This window comes from Rhizophagus irregularis, chromosome 5 (assembly GCF_026210795.1).
Source record: "Rhizophagus irregularis chromosome 5, complete sequence".
Taxonomy (NCBI): domain Eukaryota; kingdom Fungi; phylum Glomeromycota; class Glomeromycetes; order Glomerales; family Glomeraceae; genus Rhizophagus; species Rhizophagus irregularis.
Window position 1 is genome coordinate 839,606 of NC_089433.1, and position 23,525 is coordinate 863,130.

Consider the following 23,525-nt stretch of genomic DNA (forward strand, 5'->3'; position numbering starts at 1 on the left):
TATGAGCATTATCACAAATTGTAACATGTGCTATTCAGAATCATATGGCACAAAATGCAAAGTTGAAAAAAAAATAAAGAGAAAGAAATATGTATGGTATTGTTACCTGATACAAGTTTTACTAGTTTTACCATAGTTTTATGCAGTATTACGAAAGTTATGTACAATATGACATCTAAAATCATGCTTATAATAACTTATTCTGATATACCGTGAAAACTTTTTTTCCTTCCTAAATTTTTAAATGACTTATTTTATTTAACAGATGATTGTGTTTATCACATTTTACAATACCTTCAAAATGATCATTCAACTTTATTTATATGTTTATTAGTTAACTATTCCTTTGCTTTATGCAAATCCTTTTGCAAACTGAAAAAAAATTACTTTATAACCTTGACCTTAATATTTTGCTTTAACAAAGCAGAAATTTTACAATTAAAGAATCAACTTGGATTAAACCAAATTAATATTAATTTTGATGAGGAATAATATATATAAATATTAAACCATTATTTGAATATTCAAATATTTGGAAAATTATAATTACTTTATAATAAATCTCGTTATTAATGGATGGTTTATGAGATATTGTTCATCAATTTCTCAAATCAAAATATGTGATGATATTACTTCAATATTTCATCAAATCAAGTTTACTAATGATCATATTGATTTATTAGTATTACTATTTTTTAAAATAAGAATCATATTAGATATGATTAATGTTTCTCAAAATATTGATGAATTTTTTGTAAATTTAGCAAATATATATCTATTAAATGTCATTAATATTTTCATTAAAGATCTTTCTGCAATATTTATTCAGGTATGTAAATTATTTTTGCATTATTTTTTTATCTTTTATTAAACCAATCATTGAATTTTTATTTTATTTTTTAATAGTGTTTTTATTTGTCTCAAGTTGTATCGTAAAAAAGCCTTCATGCAATTAAAGCCAAATTTAAACACAATAACTCACCAAATGTACCAAATGTGATAAAGCTTTAGGATTAAAAATCTTTTAGAAGCACTAATATCAAAAGAGTATATAGTAAAGTAAGTATGGTACAATATGATATAATAAGTAAGGTATTATAGATATGATATGATATTACACGAACCTTTGGGTATAATTACAGTTGTATTATAGACAAAATGAATACTAATTTTATAAAAAATTTTTCCTTAACTTTTAATGGCAAGTTTTAAAAATTAAATAAAAAGAAAAAATTATTATAGATACTATATTTTATTAGGTGAACTTTGTACTATACCTGTAAGTATAGTTGTATTTATATAATATATACATCCAGAGAAACGGGTACGATAAGATCAGCAAATGGAGAAGCATACTGGTCAAAGTTTCATACCTAAAAAACAATAAAAACAAAATATTGTATCAAATACACAAGTAACCAAATTAATAATACCTATATCAAAATGGTTCACATTTTCTGTAATATATTCTATAATGACATGGAGTCATGAACACGATTGGAAGCAAATAAGTAAATTATTGGTCACGAACTGTAAGCTTGCATAACGTGTCATATGATTTGATCTGCATATAAAATGATTGGCTTTTGCTAATTGCATCATTTTAACTCTTATGTCTACTTATAAAATGTCTACTGATAAAATGTTTACTGATAAAATGTCTACTTATAAAATGACTACGTATAAAATGACCAAGGAATTAGAAGAAGAGTTAAAAGGCATAATGAAGAGTTGATAGCATCTGTTAATCAGACTGAACTTGCTAAGTGGATTGAAGCAGGGGAACTATATGAAGAGCATGAAGAAGTATTATTAAACCAAAATGAACGTACTTACTCAGGATCAGTTGGTAAGTCTATGATTTATATATACTTCTGTATATGTTTGATCAATAAACTCGAAATTATTAATTTTTAAGGAGCCAGAAGAAACCATGTTGACAATGACGGAAATCATATTGCTGGAGAAACTTTTTATGGAAGTTCCGGGAAGACCAATAAGAAGACTGGGATGAAACGCTATTCTAGAACTTCCACCAAGAGAGCTACAACCACCAGAGGTTATGACTGCCAATATTGTGATAAATCCACTGAACCCAACGGTGTTTCCAACTTTATCAGAATACACAGTACAAATGTTGAATGATCTGAATATGGCTGGTCTATTGAATAGAGTTATCGGATTGAGTGTGAATTGTAAGATCAGAAGATTTCCAATAGGAGAAAATAGACGTTGATGTTTTCGATATTGTTCCTAAAAAATGGTCTATATGCTTTCGTTCTACCTAACGGTCATTATATTGTGCTATGCCATATTCGTGATAATTGGTTTAGGGCACTAGCATATTTTCAAGTTCATAATTTGTACACAAATTTTCTTGATATATACTTTACTAACAGAATCAACATGATCAATATAGAATAACAATTTATAATAAAGATTATTGGTTTACATTGTTTTTTCTGCTAATCAAATTTATCTACCATTTATCTTGATATTTTACATTTCATACCATGAATTACCACTAATGTAAACACCATAATAATGGCAAATGATTGTTAATATACAGTACCGTACTTTTCCAAAAGTCATTAACAATTTCTTAATTTTCTTAGCATCTTCAAGAGTAAGTTTCACTCAATGCAGAGTTGCAGACACCATGATCCTAAATTTTTAATTAGCAAACAGGATCAAGGATACAGCAACTCAACAAGTCAAAAGTAATTTGAGATGTGCTAAATGCTCATTCAAAAATAAATTTTTTCGTGATGAAAAGGTATCAGGCGCATGTTATTTATTTGCCAATAATAACCCTTTCTAGATTAACGGAGTGAATAGGCAGGCAGGGCTTTCTTCGATTCTCTCCTCAAGGTTCCTAAAACCACTCGTATATTTAACTTGCAAACATAATCCATTTCTATATAATAGTAATATTGAAACTGTTTATTTAGAAATAATAAATTAATCTATATAATGTGGTAATAATTAATTTAAAAAGAATTTAAGCATTATAATAATTAATTTAACTAATTCTCTAATTGTATGGGAATAATAAAGATCAATTTCAACCTGTAAATTCAAAAATAATGAAGTTTCTTTAAAATTTTTAGCTAAACCAAGAAAACCTAGTTGAATTCTTAAATGACTATTACAAATAAGAGTGAGTATTATAATACATCATCTTTTGAAACAAAAAAGGAATAAAGAAAAACCATCTACAATTCAAAGGTAGTATTAACAAAATTATTTTGCAGGAAAATATCAAAAGTCTTTAATTACCAACAACTATAACAACATCGGTTTTGGTACGAAATCTCGAAAATCATTTGAGCAATCGACAACAAAATCTTGACAATCCAATATCTTGACAAGTCAAAATTCTGACAAGTCAAAATCCCGACAAAATTACAACACATTTAAACTAAATATTACATATTGCAACAAATTATTTTATTAGAACACACATCACAAAATTGTCGATATAATGACTTGTCAGGATTTTGGATTGTCGAGATTTTGTTGTCTTGTGTTAGTCGTGCAAAGTGGCTGTCGAGATTTTGATCAGATACCGACAACATCTTGGATTTCTCCTATTACATTATCAATACCAGAAAACAATTTTTTCCTTAAAATCTCAATCAACATGGTGATTATACATATCTTTATCTTCATCTATTTAAATTCTTATCATAAGTGTTCTATACTCTCGAGTTCTGATAATAGATAAGAACTTCATTATTCCAAATTTTGTTATATTTGTACGCAAAGCTACCAATTGATTAATTTTATGATTAAACTATATAAAAAAAAAAGTAATTTTCCCATTCATATTATTTTAGATAAAATAGATTATCATTTTCATAGTATCAAATTTCTTTATAAACCCTACCTCGAAAATCTGGTTTCAATATTCTATGTTCAATTTGTAACATTTACCTTAAATATAAACGTTATAGTATTCTCGTTTCGAAATTTTTTATTCCAAAACATTTCAAATTCAATATATATTATCACATTCCAAAATTATATATACATATTTATCTAAATTAAATATTTCATTTTAGAACTGCATTGTTTTTATCGTTTGTGATATGAAAGTATTCCAAATTATTATCTTCTTTCTCACTAATAAAGTAATTGAAAGTTTACCATTATCTTGAAATAATGATCTTTTTAATCATGTAAATAATAACAATATATCATTCATGGAATCATCAAGCTAATATAAATTCTAAAAGGAGTCAACGTTGGTTTTTTATAGAACAGAAACGCACCATCACCAACACTGACGCCTACTTGTCCACCATGAAGCAATATCTCTCAAAATTTTTTATAAAACAGGAACGTAGTAAAGTAGGCGATGTAGTATAGGTATAGGTAGAGGTGGTAGTGGTGGTGGTGGTGATGGTGATGGTGGTAGTGGAGGAGGAGGTGGTGGTGGTAGTGGTGGAGGAGGTGGAGATGGTAGTGGTAGTGGTGGAGGAGGAGGTGGTGGTAGTAGTAATGGAGGTGGTGGAGGTTGAGGTGGAGGCGGAGGCGGAGGTGGTGGTGGTGGTGGTTGGTGGTGGTAGTTAGTACGTTTTCTTTCATTTATGTATATTTTAGATTTTAGATTTGGACATTTTTAGATTTATACATTACCATCTTAGATTTAATATATATATTCATTTTTATTTCTACGTATAAATTAAAATGATGCAATAAATTCTATTTCAAAAATTGCAGATACCGATTTTATACCGATTGATGATCACATACCGATTTATACAATTACACCGATTACATACCGATTTATATACATACCGATTTTATACTGACTTTCGTTATCAAACCAGTCAATTCTTATTAATATTCTATCAAAGATGGTTAACATGACGAATTACTGAATTACCGTTTCCTAGTGTATGTTAATGACATCACACAAAAATTTTAACAAACAAAAAATTACCCTACTACTAGGGATGGGGTTTAATTAACCATGGTTAATTAACTGCGGTTAATTAACAGTTAATTTTGTTAATTATGTTTAACTAAAATTGGTTAATTAACGGTTAATTTGGTTAATTATAAATTAACCAATCAAAAAAGAGATTTAAATCATGTGATTATAGTTAATTTGGCTTAAACTAACAAAATTAATACATTTGACCAGAATTATAAAATTAAACAATGGTTAAATAACAGTTAATTAACGGTTAATTAACGGTTAATTAACTGGTTAATTAACTAAATTATAATTAACCGTTAATTTACCATCCCTACCTACTACAATATATTTTTTTTTCATTTAAAGAGCGCTTTTTATAAAAAAAAGGAAACATTCACATTTTTACTAGTGGATAATAAAGTGATATTTTTTAAAATCGCTACAAATTTTTTTCTACGAAAAGAGTATGTTCCGTTACATGCTTATTAAAATTCTCATGCATTCATTTCATTTAAAATTTTGGTGTTACTTAAATATTAATAGAGCACAACTTGACGAATTTTAAAGATGTTTTAATAAAGCAAATCCGGTTTGACAAAATTTGATATCTTCATTGATGAAGTTTTATGTGTGATTGTAAGATTGACTAAACATACAGTAGGTTACAAAAAGTGACGACCGCCTAAAAATTAAATAACATTAATTATTTTTTAAAATTAAAAGTGTAAAAACTTATTTTGAACCATTTCCTTGCTTAATTAATGGTAAAATTTTATATAAATACTTAATTTTCAAAGTAGAAAAAATTTTAACATTTCAACCAAAGCGGTTAGCGTAAAATAGGTGTAAAAAAATGATTCCCTGAATAAAAATTAGCTCATTTTTTAAAGATTCAATCAGTAGTCGTTGAGAAAATCCACTTTTAAATTGATGATCTACATATATTAATATAGGTCGATTTAAATTTTATCACATCCCGAGGGTAATATATTTTTTTATTATATATTAAAATAATATTTTATTTAATTTGAAATTCACTAGAGGAGATGATAATTAAGAAAGTTGCTAACCCTTACAGTGCTGAATCATCATCATACCAGCAGCATTAGACCTAGGATATTTAATATAAAATGTTTACAATAGAATTATATAACATAAATTTTAAATACGATACCTAAATAATAAACCCAACTCTGAATGATGATCGATAAATATAAAAATCTTGGTATTATTAGTAAATTTAATTATGAACATTCTTTATTATACGGTTATTGAAACTAGCGTCAAATGATCCAATCTTTGTTCTACATTTATTATTATTATTAATAGTAAAAATACATTAAATTAAAATATTATTTAAGAACATTGTTTTGCGTGAGATGTGAAACTTTATAAAAACAATTTTGTTTCATAAATTACAAAAAAATCATCTAATAAAAAAAAGGAAGATTGTATTAAATGGTTACAGAAAGCGCAGCGAGATAACCAAAGTCTCGTGATTCATAAATGAAAAAGAAAATTTTCATACAAAGATCATACGACAGCAAAATGATGAAATCAAGAGTAAATCAAAAAGACAGAAATTTATATCCGAACACAAAGTCAAGAGAACATTACAAAAAGAATCTAATCACAAAGCTTTAAAAGCTAGTGATAAAAATATATTCATGATACTCCGAAGCGTTGAAAAGATAGACGTCATTTAGGAGTAAAACTAAATATCAAACAGAAATTTGTCTTGAGAAAGAATATGAATAAGAATTTAACAAAGATACTTACGGAGTGATAATAAGTGAAAATTACGTTCATTGGTATAGACTAGAGGAAATATTAGTACAGTCGAACGAGCAGGAGAGATCAATGGCGGTTAATAAGAGATTTTGATGAAGACATTTCTAGTTGAGAAAATTGTGGAGGTGATAGAAATTTTTTTGCGTAAAAATATAAAGCGAGCTTTATTAAAATTATTACAACAGATATTTTTCAAAAATGAAGCGACGCTTTTGGAGAAATCGTTAACGCGGGAAACTAAAGAAGTTAATATGTGGTTGATCCACAAATTCAAGAATTACTCAATACAATTTAATATAAATTTAAAATTTAAGGATACATTCAACAGAGAAATGAGAATTTCAGATAAAGAAGCGGATAAAGAGAATATGAGCGTACCATGTTTATTATCTGCGCCTCACTCCTTACTGATGTAAAGTATGTCATCGGTATTTTTGTGACTTGCTCACTTACAGTATGTCATAGTTTTATTTATTAAAATTAGTGACTTGCACATATCAAAATTAAAATTGATATTTAAGATAAAAATCAACTTTTCTTACTAAACCTTAAAAATTACGTTTTAAAAATTATTCAATACATTCAGAGCATTTTGATAACCTTGTTCAGCAGATTTTTTATACCAATAAATTGCTTTGTTCGTATTTTTTTTAACTCCTTCACCATATTCATACATATTAGCAAGATTATGTTGAGCTACTTTATTTCCTAAATTTGCTGCCTCTTGATATAATTCAAATGCTTTTTGCGTATCAATATCAGTTCCAATCCCATTATCATAACAATAACCTAATAAATTTATTCCACCAGAATGTTTTCCTACTGAACATTTTTTAGATAATTCAAAAACCTTATTATCATCTTTTAAGAAATTTTCATTCTTATACATTAATGCAAGATTACATTGAGCTCTATTATTTCCTAAATTTGCTGCCTTATTATATAATTCAAAAGCTTTTTGTTTATTAACTTCAGTTCCAATTCCATTATAATAACAATATCCTAATAAATTTATTCCACTTGAAAATTTTCTTTCAGTCAAATCTTTTGATAATTCAAAAGTTTTATCATAATTCTTTTCAACACCTTCACCATCTTCATACATTAAAGCAAGATCAAATTGTGCTAAATTATTTTTTAATTCTGCTGCTTTTTGATATAATTCAAATGCTTTTTGTTTATCAATATTAGATTCAATTCCATGATAATTAAAATATCCAAGTAAATAAATAGATGTTGAATCATTTTGATTATTTAAAAGCCAATGATAAACTTCTTTTAAAATTATTTTTTGATTATTAACATAATTAAGAACACGTTGCTTTCTTATTATTTCTTCTTTTCCTTCATTTAATTCTTTAGAAATAAAGTCGACTAATTCATGAATCACAAAACTAAAATCCTCTTCAAATATGTTTGTGTGAATGTATCGAATGGTTGGTTCTATTTCTTTAATATTCATTTTATTAATTTTTTTATAAAAGAAAAAAAATATAGATATTATAATAATTTTGCGGTGGTTTTTTTATTATTAGAAAAAAAAATTATAACAAAAAAAAAAATATTTTTTTTTTATGTACTTTATTTATTATGTGCGTAAATCACTTGATATTTTGGACACAGTCGATTAAAATGTTCGGAAATGGCCGATAATTAGTCATGACCCGATTCACGTGGTACAAAAAAATGATTTGTAAACCTTAACCGATTTTGCTACGCCATAAATGCAAAAATCTTGTAATTTTTATTTTTTTCTGCGGAAACAAGCAAATCATGTTCAAGGAATGCCGAATGTGATTTTTAAATTATAATTATGTAAAGAATTTATTGGAGTCGCTAATTATTGAAAAAAAACTTAATTACATTGTTTGGTAAACCGACATCAGCAACATCATGCATACATGCATAGTTTTCCGATATCACATGGGAAAATAAAGAAAATTATCACCGAATAATAAACCGACATTCAGCAACATCATGCATAGGAATTCAATTTCACATGGTATAATAAAGAAAATTATCGCTAAATATGCACGCAAAAAAATAAAAAAAATGTCTTTTTATTTAAATTTTACGAATCAAAAGTTATTTATTAATAAATTTCTCTCACACTAAGATATGCTATTAAAAATAAATTTTATAAATTATATATTGATTAACGAACTTTCATTTGACCGTTTTTTTTTAACTTGATCGATAATAAAAATAATATCTATCGTATTGATTATTAAAAACACTAATATACCTATATATACTATATGTTTACACAGTAATCTAATTTAAACAGTATTTATCACTCAGCATTTTATTAAAGTGATAAATGTACTATTTGTAAAATGGAATATTATAAATGAAAATCTTAATTATGACCGTAATTAAAAAAAAAAATACGACATGATCAAAGCGTTAGAAAGATAACACTCCTATCATTTCGCCTAAAGATTGGGCCACGTTACTCTCATAACTTTAAAAGAGATTTTAATTTAGCTTGAGCGCCCAGATTTTCTTGTTCGGCGGATTTTTTATACCAATAAATTGCTTTGCTCATATTTTTTTCAGCTCCTTCCCCATATTCATACATATTAGCAAGATTATATTGAGCTACATCATTCCCTAAATTTGCTGCCTCTTGATATAATTCAAATGCCATTTGAAAATTAGTATCAGTTCCAAGTCCATTATAATAACAATATGCTAATAGGCCTATTCCATCCGAATGTTTTCCATTTGCAGATTTATTAGCTAATTCAAAAACCTTATCATGATCTTTTTCGACACCATCTCCACTTTCATAAATTAAACCAAGATTACATTGAGCTCTAATATTTCCTAAATTTGCTGCTTTATAATATAATTCAACTGCCTTATGTTTATCAACATCGGTTCCAATTCCTACATTATAACAATATCCTAATAAATTCATTCCAGCTGGATATTCTCTATCCGCTAATTTTAATGATAATTCAAAAACTTTATCATAACTTTTATCAATACCTTTTCCGTAAATATGTAAATAAGCGAGATCAAATTGTGCTGCAGTATTTTCTAACTCCGCCGCTTTTTGATATAATTCAAGCGCCTTTTGCTTATTAATGTTAGCTTCAATTCCATAATTATTAAAATATCCAAGTAAAAAAATAGAATTTGAATCATTTTGATTATTTAAAAGCCAATTGTAAATTTCTTGTGAACTTATATTGGAATTATTAATATAATCAATAACAAATTGCTTTCTTACATTTTCTTCCTTTCCTTTATTTACCTCCTCAAAATATAAATTAATCAATTCATCAATAACAATACTTAAATCCTCTTCAAATATAGCTCGATTAATATTTTGAATCGTAGGTTCTGTTTCCTTTATATTCATTTTATCATTTTTTTGAATAATTTGAGATTCTGTTATATGTGTTTTTGTAATGATTGACTTTAACTTATCAACCACTTGATTCATCGATGGTCTATTTTTGGGCTCGCCATTCCAACACTCTAATAAAACGTATATTAAATAAATATTAAAATAAAGAATAACAATATATATCATAATTATAGTAAGAATTATATTTACCGGTATAAAGATTAGAATAATCTATAGGAGTATCCGAAATAATTTTTTCTCTATAACCTTTTGAAATCTGCATAACTAAACTAGCATCATAAGATTCGCCTTTAAATGGTAACTGACCACTCGATATCTCCCATAAAAGTACTCCAATACTATAGACGTCACTCTTTTCACTTAATGAGTATGGCTGCATTAAATTATTACTATTATTAAACCATATTGGATCAATATAAGGAGCTGCAACAAATAATTCTGATTGATCCATAGGTGTTTTAAGCGCTTCTTTAATTCTTTTTGATAATCCAAGGTCGCCTAATTTGATATTATTCTGATGAACTAATATATTGCCAGAGTTCTATTATAAATTAAATATAAATGATTAATAAAAAAAATATAATAAAATTTTTTTAAAAAATTAAAAAAAAATATATTTTTTTACCAAATTTCCATGCACAATTCCTTTATTATGTAAACATGATACAACATGAGCTAATTGGAATGCTAATCTAAACTTATCTTCCCACGTAAGATTTTCAAAGTTTTCTTTCAAATAGTTTTGAAGAGAACTACCATTAACGTACTCCATTACTAAAAAGTATTCTTTCGCTTGACCATTTTGATTTTCTAATTTTTTTTTAAAAAAAATTATTAATGCTTTTTATAAACTATTTAAACATCACTCATAATTATTACATTTTTATACCTTTATCTGTAACTCCAAAAAAACTAACAATATTTTTATGAAAAATCAACTTTTTACGATAAAGTTCAACCTAAATTATAATGAATATGTATTGTAAATGATTTAAGACTAAAATACAAAATAATAATAATTATAATTTTACAATTACCTCATGAATGATTTCTTTTACAATGACATCATTGTCAAAATTAAAGGATTTCAATACAAAATATTGTTTCGAATTTTTCCAATTTGCACGATAAATTTTTCCAAAGTAACCATTATCAATTTGTTCAATATTATAAAAATCTTTATATTCATAGTATTTTATAAGATTTTTAGAAATAGATTCATTAACGTTAATCAAACTAATCCATTCATTTGAATTTTTGGTAACTTGTATTTCATTTTTATCAAACATTATAAATAATTCGATTGAAAAAAAGAATATCCGAAGCACAATTTACCCCCGATATTTATACTTTTGCATAAGTGTTTGTTACACTGATCATGTGATTTTTTTGATCAATCCTTAAATTGGATTTGGATTGAATTACAGATCATTTATTTTTGTCGATGTGGTAATATTTATTACTTTAATTATTATTATTATTTTTATTACAAATAATTAAGGATTTCGTCTCTGCGAACCACTAAGGAATTTTTGGAACTAAGTTTTAAGATTGCGCAATTGCATTTTAATTGCGCAACGAGTTTTTCACTGGGGATGGGTCAAATGGTTTAGAACTGCTTTTGTGACCAATTTTAAAATTTGAAGTCGTTTTTTAAAAAAAAATTGGACCAGACTAAATCTGGATTGGACTAAAAAAAAAGTTCAAAGTACCACGACGATCATGAACTAGTCACATGATCAATTATCCTAATTTTGGCCATAGGAAAATTTTAATTCTAGCTGAAATTAACAATAATCTGCGAAATAAATTTATTGGCATATTGGAGTGCGCCAAGTTTACCAGGCAAAATTTACAAGGCATTAATTTTTACGTTTTGTAATACGCCTAAAATTCAAATGCAAGTTCATCTGACCTGCAAAACTTCCTTCATTCCTTATTCCTTCAGTTGCTTGTAGTACAATCGACTATGATATTTGATAGGCGATAATCACACTGATATCAAAAATCCATATTATATTTTTTTTAGTTGCAACTAACAAAATATGAATATATATAATATAATAATATAATATAATACGCCTGATAAATGTAATATCAATTAGAATTTAGAAAATCGATCATGTGATTATTAGGTATTATGTATACACCAATGGATTTTTGTCGATTACCTAATGTTAAAATCGAGTTAATTGTATAAAATTATATTTTATTAATTTTTATTTTTATTTTTTTCATGTTTATTTTTATTTTTTAAGATTTTTTGGTTTCCACAAAGCGATCATAATTACTGTACTGTATATTTTTTCGAATTGAAGAATGTACTGTATATGTATAACACATTAAACTAGAGGATGAAATCGAATAAGGTTAATCGATTAATATAATCGGTTAGAAATGCAGTATCATCTCAAATTTTTTTAGAAATATACTTAGATGAATTAACTTCATAAAAAAATAAAAAATATATTTGTGATTAAAAATATTGAAGAATTTTTATCTGGGTCGTCAAAAGCTTGTATCTACTACTATACTTTCTAAAAGGTCATCATTTTTGGAATCAACAATTTGTAGCCAACAGCAGCAACAGCAGCAAACGAAAATTCTTTTCATTAAGATATGTTCACGCTAATAATAAATAAGGTAATACTCAAATTACATAATTGAAATGTTCAGTTCTCTTATAGTAAGCTAATAAATTTTTATTGATTTTTTTATTAAGCATTTTACAAAATTTCAAATATTTGATTGGTTGCAAATTATGGTATAAAGAGTGAATATACGCTACAATAAATATTTTTTCGCGGTATATTATTAAATTTTGTGGCGCTTTTCATAAAATTTGCGATACTGAGAGATTATGGGAATTATATGAAAAATCATGTGGAAATCGTGGAAAATTATGTATAAAGGATCAAAATTTTGTATTTATCATATAATTTTGTGACTTTTGAGATTTATTGTGAACTGTCATAAATCATCGTCTGGTTGTGACACGAAAAAGAATTTTATTTATGTATTATAATTTCCAATCTTTCTTTACTTGATTACGACTTAAATCTTGTCAAGAGTTTGTCAAGTTTTCAGTTTTACAATACAAAAATTCAAGTTTTAACAGAAATTCCTGCAAAAAAAATAATAATAATTGATATAACGGTTAGTTTTATTATTATAAAAATGTTTTAAAAAAGTTTTTAAAAGCATAATAAAATTTTAATTCAAGTAAATGGTTTAATAACATTTAATTTTTAAATATATTTAACTTGATTTTCAGATTATTTGGAGCGTAAGGCATTTATTGTCATAAAATTATAAAAAAAAAGCTGTAGAGTTAGTTTTGTTCAAATTTGATAAGATCTAATAGTAAATATTCCAATATTTGTAGAAAAACCTTATATAACCTTTTAAAATTATTTAAATCATCCCAATTGTTAAATAAACCATGTTATATAACGCCATATATATAATGATCAGAAAAATTGAATTACTCACAAAATCTTATTAATGGTATAAATTGGAATTGGATGTAATTGAAAAATAATTCTATGAGTAGAAAAATACGTTAGAACCTTTAAAGTATAAAGAAAAGTGTCAGAAATCACAGTAATCTTAATATTTAGACGAGAAAACTCAAAATCTGTACATAATAAACTGACTTATAACTCAAACAAGGAGAAGATGTAAATAAACCTGTTAATACAAGTATTGCCAACGAAGCATAGTATGTTAGGTTCAAAATATTCTAAAGTTTTTTATTAGATAATTGATGATACACACCATTTTGAAAACTACAAAACTTTGATTTATATTTTACGCGGAGTATATAATATGTCCCTATGCGTAGCAATTTAATTGCGTGCATGTTACAATTGTGACATCATGACCTGATTTACTTTTTGATTATAAGATTAAAATTGATTTAACCTTTATTAAGCTTTTTATGCCGTTTCTTACATTCCTTGCTTTCTTCTTTCTATTTTCACATCTCTCAACACTTTCTCTCCATTCTTTTATTATAAATTATATTAAAATGAGTGATTCAAAATCCATATTTAGTGATAACCCCGATATTGAAATTCCTGAAAAGTTTTAAATAGTATTCCAGAAGATGATAGTGAAAATGATTTGAAATTGATGAAAATCTTTCTAGTACTTGCGATTCAAGTACTCCAACTTTAATCCTTTCCTACCTGGAAGTTGGCATTTGATCATATTAGACAATGGTTCCAACAGCAAGGTTTTTTATTTGAAAATGAAGACCAGAAAAGTTACAAAATAAACGTAGAAAATATGCAATATTATACCTGTGTAAGTAGAAAAAATCCATCCAAACCTTCAAAAATTTGTAGTACTAATTGTAAATGGTATGTAAACCTATACTGAACTGTTAAAAATAATGCGAACAAGCCCTATAAAAAAAGTAGATACGTTTCTTATACTAAAAGATACGTTTTGTATGCTGAGAGATACGTCTAGATGCGTCTAGATACGTTTAGAGATACGGGAAAATGCACAATTCCGTATCTTGCAAGATACGTTTTGTATACGGATCTTACTACACTTGTTGATTTATTTCCTACAGTGAAGAACACATAGGAATAGAATAATGATGATTATATTAATTGGAAAAATACACTTCTATGTACTAAGTATACAACTCTTACTTCGAGTGGTAATCAAAGAACTTAAATTATTTACTTCTCCTCAAATACATCATAATGACATTTAGCTATGATGCTAGAGTATTAGATTAGACTTATTCCAAAACAATTGGATTTCAAAAAGCAACCCTTTCGGCATATAACAGGGACTTGCCCTGCCTCATGCAAAACAGCCGATCGTAAAGAACTCGCAGAAATTGTAAGGGCTTACCAAGAGGACCGAGATGCCGAGAACATACCCTCTCTGGTTACCAAACTATGAAGTTAGATAAGAGAAAGCGCGTGAGTTTATTCTGCTTCTAAATTTGGTGCTGATTAGAGATTTCACTTTTGGAATCCAACAATAATTTTACTTTCTTAATTCAATTAATACTTCATATGCTTCTATTAATAAAAAACATTTGCATTATGTTAACATACAATGAGACAAGCTAAACAGATTGCTTCTAATTCTTGTGACAAGCTATTTGTTAATTTACTTGAAGAAATAAAAATTATAAAGCGCTTAAATTGGAATACCAAAATTTTGATCTAATTAGACGTCCTAAAGGAAAACTTGCTAGAACTGCAAGATTTAAAGGATCTTTGGAAACCTCCACTCAATTTAATGCTGGTGGTAGTTTAACATAGAATAAACGTGGTTTATGTAGTAATATAGGCTATAATCATGCCACAATTGCCACATGTCCATCCAATCATAATCAAAAGAAAGAGGGCAAAAAATGCAATGCTCTCTTCAGTTGCCAAAGTTGATTAAAATTTTTTACTTTTTATATCGAAGTCTACACCGACTATGCTATTCCAATATAATTAATTTTATGCGTACAAAAAAATATTCATTGTGTGAGCAGAAAACAAAAACCTAATAGAAATATTGAAAAAAAAATTAGGCCACGAAAAAATTCAATTAACTAGTAGAAATAAAATTTTAATGTCTATTGCATTTCCAAAGTAGTATTTGATGTTAGTACTATTTTAGTATGCGAACTGCGAAATAATCAAACCATTTAAGGATATGGTTCTCGACACATAAAATCTGATAATGAATATATTTTATTTTTATTAAAAAATATATATAATCTTATCAGCAACCATTTATTAATTAAAAATGCAATTGTAATGATGATAAAAAAAAAATCAAATAATTATCATACATATAATAATTGACCAGATATGATTTACTTTACATGATTGCAGAAATTATAGTCCTATATAACAGATAAATAGATGGTAAAATACTAACTAAATTATAATTTATCTCTTAATTCCACTTTCTGCTGAAGCTTTTCTATAGCAATAAAATTATTATATAGTCCTTTAATAGTATGGTAAAATACTAGATAATTTATCTTTTGCCTCTCTAATTCCATTTTTTGAAGCCTTTCTATACCAATAAATTGCTTTGTCAACATTATTAACAATACCTATACCATCATAATAGCATTTCCCTACATAATACTGTGCTTTTGCAATTCCACCTTCAGCTGATTTCAAGTACCATTCAAATGCCTTCACATTATTTATGTTTGTCCCTGCACCATTTGAATAACAACATCCCAATTTATACTGTGCAACTATATTTCCATTTTCAGCTGACTTTAAATACCATTCAAATGCTATTGTCTTGTCATTATATGTTCCTATACCATTTTCATGGCAAAATCCTAAATTACATTGGCCTAAAGCACACCCTGCATTTGCTGATTTCGTGTACCATTCAAATGCTTTTGCTTCATTTTTAGCAGTTCCCTTACCATACTGAAAATAATGACCTAAATTACATTGTGCTGTTGCATGTCCATTTTCTGATGATTTTAAATACCATTCAAATGCTTTTATTTCATCCTCCAAAGTACCAATACCATAGTCATAACAATATCCTAATTTGAACTGTCCACTAGGATTTCCTGCAATAGCTGATTTCATATACCATTCAAATGCCTTTATTTCATTAATCTCTGTTCCTATACCATTTTCATAGCAAAATCCTAAATTACAATACCCTGAAATACACCCTGCATTAACCGATTTAGTATACCATTCAAATGCTTTTATCTCATCCTTAGCAATACCTATACCATAATTATAACAATATCCTAATTTGTATTGCCCATTAACATTTCCTGCAATAGCTGATTTCATATACCATTTACATGCTTTTGTTTTGTTAATCTCTGTTCCTATACCATTTTCATAGCAAAATCCTAAATTATATTGTCCACTAGCACATCCTGCATTTGCTGATTTCGTGTACCATTCAAATGCTTTTGCTTCATCTTTAGCAGTTCCTTTACCATATTGAAAATAATGACCTAAATTACTTTGTGCTGTTACATATCCATTTTCTGCTGATTTTAAATACCATTCAAATGATTTTATTTCATCCTTAATAGAATCTATACCACATTCATAAAAATACCCTAATTTGAATTGTCCAATAGCATTTCCTCCATTAGCTGATTTCATAAACCATTCAAATGCTTTTGTTTTGTTAATCTCTGTTCCTATACCATTTTCATAGCAAAATCCTAAATTATATTGCCCATTAGCACATCCTGTATTAGCTGAATTTGTATACCATTCAAATACTTTTGCTTTATTTTCAGCAGTTACATTGCCATACTGAAAATAATGACTTAAATCACTTTGTGCCATTGCACATCCATTTTCTGCTGATTTTAAATACCATTCAAATGCTTTTATTTCATCTTTAGTAGTACCTATACCAACGTCATAGCAATATCCTAGTTTATATTGGCCATCAGCAAATCCTTTATTAGCTGATTTTGTATACCATTCAAATGCTTTTGTTTTATCAATCTTTGTTCCTATACAATTTTCATAGCAAAATCCTAAATTATATTGTCCTAAAGCACATTCTGCATTAGCTGATTTTGTGTACCACTCAAATGCTTTTATTTTATTTTCAGCAGTTCCTTTACCATACTTAAAATAATGGCCTAAATTATTTTGTGCTATTGCATGTCCATTTTCTGCTGATTTTAAATACCATTCAAATGCTTTTATTTCATTTTTTTCAGTTCCTATACCATGGTCATAAAAATATCCTAATTTATATTGAACATTAGTATTTCCCGCAATTGCTGATTTAACATACCATTTAAATGCTTCTGTTTTGTTAATTTCTGTTCCTATACCCTTTTCATGGTAAAATCCTAAATTATAGTATCCTAAAGCACACCCTGCATCAGATGATTTTTTATACCATTCAAATGCTTTTATTTCATCCTTAATAGTACCTATACCATGATCATAACAACATCCCAATTTATATTGACCAATAATGTATCCTGCATTAGCTGATTTTGTATACCATTCAAATGCTCTTGTTTTGTTAATCTCTGTCCCTTTACCATTTTCATAGCAAAATCCTAAATTATATTGTCCATTAGCATACCCTGCAATAGCTGATTTCATATACCATTCAAATGCTTTTATTTCATCCTTAGAAGTACCTATACCATGATCATAACAACGTCCTAATTTATATTGACCATCAATGTATCCTGCATTAGCTGATTTTGCATACCATTTAAATGCTTTTATTTTGTTAATCTCTGTCCCTTTACCATTTTCATAGCAAAGTCCTAAATTATATTGTCCACTAGCACATCCTGCATAAGCTGATTTTGTGTACCATTCGAATGCTTTTGCTTCATTTTTAGCAGTTCCTTTACCATATTGAAAACAATAACCTAAATTACTTTGTGCCATTGCATATCCATTTTCTGCTGATTTCAAATACCATTTAAATGCTTTTATTTCATTCTTAACAGTGCCTATGCTATAGTCATAAAAATATCCTAATTTGTATTGACCATTAGCATATCCTGCATTAGCCGATTTTGTATACCATTCAAATGCTTTTGTTTTGTTAATTTCTGTTCCTATAACATTTTCATAACAATATCCTAAATTATAGTATCCTAAAGAACACCCTGCATTAGCTGATTTTGTATACCATTCAAATGCTTTTGTTTCATTTTTAGTCGTCCCTTTACCATACTGAAAATAATGACCTAAATTATTTTGTGCCATTGCATGTCCATTTTCTGCTGATTTTAAATACCATTCAAAAGCTTTTATCTCGTCCTTTTCAGTTCCTATACCATGGTCATAACAATATCCTAATTTAAATTGACCATCAGTATATCCTGTATGAGCTGATCTTGTATACCATTCAAATGCTTTTATTTCATTTTTACTTATTCCTTTACCATATTGATAACAATACCCCACATGAAATAATGCTATTAAATTATCTGCTATTGCAAGCTTCAAAAGCTTTTCGAATTCTTCCTTTTCTTTTTTATCATTTGCAATTAGGTATTCGCTTTGTTCAGATTTTAAAAACCATTCAAATGCTTTTTCTTCATTTTTTTGTATTTCTACTCCATCCATATAATGAATTGCTAAATTATATTGGGCGTCTAGATCACCATTTTTAGCTAATTTTACAAGTTTCATTAATCCATTCTGATTATTATTTCCCTTGCTTTGGTAATAATTAAAACCTTCTATATCTATAATAATATCTTTATAATAAAATAATGATAATAAATATTTTCCAATAATTATATTTTTATTTTTTAACAAATTAAAATTTTCATTTGAAAGATCATTTTCAATTTTTTCATTATCAATAACCAATAAATAAAAATCCAACGCTTTTTCTTTATCTAAATTACAACCAATACCATGTTGATAAAAAAATCCTATTAAACTTGTGAACCAAAATTTACTTTCTTTATGATTTTCCATCAAATTAAGAATATCTATATAGTCATTATAATTATTAATTTTAATTTCATTTTTTATCCCAATAAAATTTTTTTCAAAATTATTAAAATCATTTGTTTCAATAATTTTATTATAAAAATTATTTAATAAATTTTTTAAGAAATTCTCATTATCACCTTGCGAAATGTAGTTGTTATTCATGGTTATTTTTTAATAATTAGTTTGTTGATATTGTTTATTGTTAAATATTTATATTTTTTTGTTTGGAGCGTTATATACGTGCCGTTGGAATTCAAAAAAGGAAATTTCCAACAAATGAACTTAATTATTAATTATTGTTCCAAGTATAACAAAGGGGCTACTAAATGGACCAGATTTAGCATTGTACAATGAAAACAAACGCACAATATTTACTTTTTTTTGCAGTCACTAAATAGAAAGATCAGCAATCCGACATTCCCAATAATTGCATCTGAAAAGTTCACAAGACCTCGGATGAAATCAAGCCGAATATCCGAGATATCATCATGAAGTCACGTGGACCACTATGCTAATGGGATGCAACAATATCAACTACAATCATCAAAAAAGTATCAGATTAAATTATTAAAAATGCAAAAAGAGAGAGCTAAAAATTTTTGTGAAGATTGGCTTCAAGACCCTTGAAACTTTCAATCAAATAAACAAATCTTCAGATGGTCTCGTTTAGAGCTCGATCAGTCCAGGTTACCTGGCCAATATTTTTTCGGGTTTGGTCAGTCAGTCGGGTTGGGTCGGGTATTCCTAGAAGCTTTAGTAAGTAAGGTAATAATGAGGCATAGGTAGTAAGGAGGAAACCTTAATAGGGAAATTGTTGCTTCCCTAATTGATTCCTTAGACTCATACGATTTACCGAACTGATATACCGGTTGATAATAAAAAAGCATTTTTAAAAACGTTTTTTAAGAAAAGTTAAATAATAACAAAAGTTTTTATAGTTTCAATAAAAAACAACCGGTTTGTCTTAATATTTAATAAAAAGATAATGGCTTTTCAAATTTAATAAAAAAGGCCGATTCTTCATTAAATAATAAAAAATTGGGCTTTTGATTTTAATAGAGAATGGTTATTTTATTAATTAATAAGTTGATTAATAAAAAAAAAAGACCCAGTAATTTTTTATTAAAATGATAAAAAAAAGGAATTTTTCATTATTCAATTCATTTTTAATAAACAAGACCCTATTTCAGTTAGTAAAAATCCAGTTTTTTTAAACATGTACGAATTGGTAATTACTAATCGGGCATCGGGTTTCAGATCCTTATGTAAAATGTTGAAATGACATTTTTTGGCATTTTTTTATAAATTATAAATCAATTCTATCTTTCAAAAAAAGCGTACAAAATTTTTCAGTAACAACTAACAACTAGAGCAGTTCAGATACAGCAGTTAGTGAGCTTTAAAAAATAAATATATTGATAAATTTGTATTTATTTATTATTTTTAAATAGCCTTAATTAATATGTATGAGAAAATGATATTTTAAAATCAAGTAATCTTCCAATTTTATCAAAAAAAAAATTTGGATTTGATCAAAGCAAAATGAAGTTCAAAAAATTCACATGATTGTATTATGTTGTCACGATATTGGAATTTGACATATGAAAGTGAACAATAACAAAATTAAAGACTTTGGAAGTAACCCCTAATTTAGTTTAGATTTTATTAAGATAGTTATTATAATTTTATTTTATTTTTTTTCTTTCTTTTAGATTTATTTTTTATTTTTTCAATTTTGTTTTATGTAAGGTGAGTTCATTGATTAAGATGTCTTGCAAGATATGTATGAAAAAAGACATGCACTGTACACAAATGATAGTACCACTAGGTTACGGTACATTTCGCCGAAATCCATCTCACTGAAACCGCCGAAGCCATTTCACCGAAGAGATATTTTACCGAAGGGACGTTTCGCCGAAAGGACGTTTTGCTAAAGTACATTTTATCGAATCCATTTCACCGAATCGCCAAATGGACATTTCGCCGAAAATGGTAGCAATTAACATTTTAATAAAAAACATTCATCGCGCAATGAAAATAAAAATTAAATTATTTTTAGAGAATTTTTTTTCCAGGATATTATCACTTTAACATTTAAGTAACTGATGTTAAGTGCTAAGAAATATATATATATATAACTTTATTTTCCTGAAAACATATATTCACGAATAAGTAAGTAAAAAAAGACTATTAATATTAATAAAAATCAGATAATTCAAAAATTTTTCTAGAGAACATTTTTTTATGTATTTAGTATAAAAATTGTTTCTTCCATTTGGTTATTTTATTGTTTTTCGGCGAAATGTCCATTCGGCGAAATGTTCATTCGACAAAATGGCTTCGGCGAAATGGGGTTTTGGTGAATGGACGTCAAAACATTTTTCTACTTTTATTCTTATTTTATGTAGTACTTTTATGTAGGGATTAGAATCGATTTAGAATCGACTAATCGCTATCAATCGTTTCTCAAATTTCGATTCTAAAAATTCGATTTCGATCTCGATCGTTCCCTGTAAGAAAAGTCAATCCGTTTTTTATATTCTATCTCTTTTCCGTAAAAGGCTCATATTTCCGGAATTAATAACCTTATATCACGGAATTTATCGAATTATTTACATTTTCCGTGAATGGATCCGTGAAAGGCTCATTTTTACGGAGTTTTTACAGAAATAACGGATAAAATTTTTTATAGGGGTTTTACATCATTGATCACAAATTTAACATATAGATCACTTGATTATTAAATTGCATTTAAAATAAACGTTTTATTGCACGAATAATCAGTAATTGGTGGTAACTCTGCCCAAGCTTATAATTCCGGCCGGAATTAAAACTTTAGTATAACACAATTATAACGCAAAGATCCTATGTCACGTGATTTATAATTTCGTAATACGGGCCGGCACTATAGTTTCGATTTTTTATTTGATAATCGATTCCGGGTTTCGATTTTGGCAGAAACGATTCCAATCCCTAGTTGAAGGTTCGCGATAAGCCTCTAATGTGTTTCTATTATTAATGGGTATGTTAGGTCGAAAATGTCTTCTTATAATTCTTTGACTTCTTAGTTGTTTCTGTCTTTTTGAGAAGGCAGTATAACGTATATTAAAAATAATATGCGAGGAGATAAAAAAAAAGATACGACATATTTATAATATATAAAATATTTGGTCTAAATATTAACAATAAACTTTCATCTACACATATTAGTTATTTTTTATATATTACTTATAATGTATCTGTTCACCTATATTTTAAAACAGAAGATGTGAATGGACGCGTTAAAACCGGGCCTAAGATTTATTATTAAAATTTTTTTATAAAAGATAGAAACAAATCGTGCCTTTATCTTTTCTTTTCCGAATATAATATAATGAATATGTAATTGAGAAAAATCCATAAATCAAATTGTGATTGTGATATAATATATGTTTAAAATCTTTTATAGTGAAACATTCGGTTCATGATACAAAGTAATAATAAATAATATAAAAAATTTTAAAATTTTTGAATATAATTTGTGACGCAGCAACTAAAATGTCATGTGATCTATAGTACAAGTTATAAGAGCGAAATTGTTAAAGATATAAAATGTTCAATTAGGCAAATTATTTATAACATCTTAAATTTTTAGTACGCTCATGACAAAATTGAGTTGCTTAATAACTTTTTTAATAATAAACTATTTATATTTAAGGTTACTTATAGTTATTACAGTATTTTAAAGATTCCGTTTCTAGCGATATAAGTTTCTATCGATTTGATAAAAAATAAACATCCCATATCAATTGTATAATTTTCATGGGCTTAATTGAAACACTATGACGTTTAAATTTCGTAAGCAAAGTTTAATAATCCTATGACTTTTATAAACCAATGTTTAATTATGATAATTTTTTTTTCATAGTTCAAAACATATAGAAAATCATTTTTAAATTTGAATGTTAAAAACTTCATCAACGTGCTA

General features: G+C 27.0%; 5 protein-coding genes across 5 annotated transcripts; 1 reads left to right on the top strand and 4 right to left on the bottom strand.

Annotated features, from left to right (window-relative positions):
- Positions 1-1,474: 1,474 nt before the first annotated feature.
- On the top strand, positions 1,475-2,236 carry OCT59_024732 (uncharacterized protein; the record flags this gene model as incomplete). Its single annotated transcript, XM_066133561.1, has 2 exons — positions 1,475-1,511; positions 2,028-2,236. 2 exons carry the CDS (start codon positions 1,475-1,477, stop codon positions 2,234-2,236), a joined length of 246 nt encoding a protein of 81 aa, XP_065991635.1.
- Positions 2,237-4,330: 2,094 nt separating this feature from the next.
- OCT59_024733 (uncharacterized protein) lies at positions 4,331-4,873 on the bottom strand (the record flags this gene model as incomplete). Its single annotated transcript, XM_025310353.1, has 2 exons — positions 4,331-4,583; positions 4,788-4,873. The coding sequence occupies 2 exons, from the start codon at positions 4,871-4,873 to the stop codon at positions 4,331-4,333; spliced, it is 339 nt and encodes a 112-aa protein (XP_025183200.1).
- Positions 4,874-6,861: 1,988 nt separating this feature from the next.
- OCT59_024734 (uncharacterized protein) lies at positions 6,862-8,269 on the bottom strand. The gene has a single exon (XM_066133578.1). The coding sequence runs from the start codon at positions 8,178-8,180 to the stop codon at positions 7,281-7,283; it is 900 nt and encodes a 299-aa protein (XP_065991636.1). The 5' UTR covers positions 8,181-8,269; the 3' UTR covers positions 6,862-7,280.
- A 907-nt stretch (positions 8,270-9,176) lies between these two features.
- Positions 9,177-11,386, bottom strand: OCT59_024735 (uncharacterized protein; the record flags this gene model as incomplete). Its single annotated transcript, XM_066133588.1, has 5 exons — positions 9,177-10,207; positions 10,287-10,638; positions 10,723-10,907; positions 10,987-11,056; positions 11,135-11,386. 5 exons carry the CDS (start codon positions 11,384-11,386, stop codon positions 9,177-9,179), a joined length of 1,890 nt encoding a protein of 629 aa, XP_065991637.1.
- Positions 11,387-16,075: 4,689 nt separating this feature from the next.
- On the bottom strand, positions 16,076-19,720 carry OCT59_024736 (uncharacterized protein; the record flags this gene model as incomplete). Its single annotated transcript, XM_066133597.1, has 1 exon — positions 16,076-19,720. The coding sequence occupies one exon, from the start codon at positions 19,718-19,720 to the stop codon at positions 16,076-16,078; it is 3,645 nt and encodes a 1,214-aa protein (XP_065991638.1).
- Positions 19,721-23,525: the final 3,805 nt, after the last annotated feature.

Coding starts and splice junctions, on each gene's coding strand:
- OCT59_024734 (XM_066133578.1), bottom strand. CDS start 8,180: ATGAATATTAAAGAAATAGAACCAACCATTCGATACATTCACACAAAC.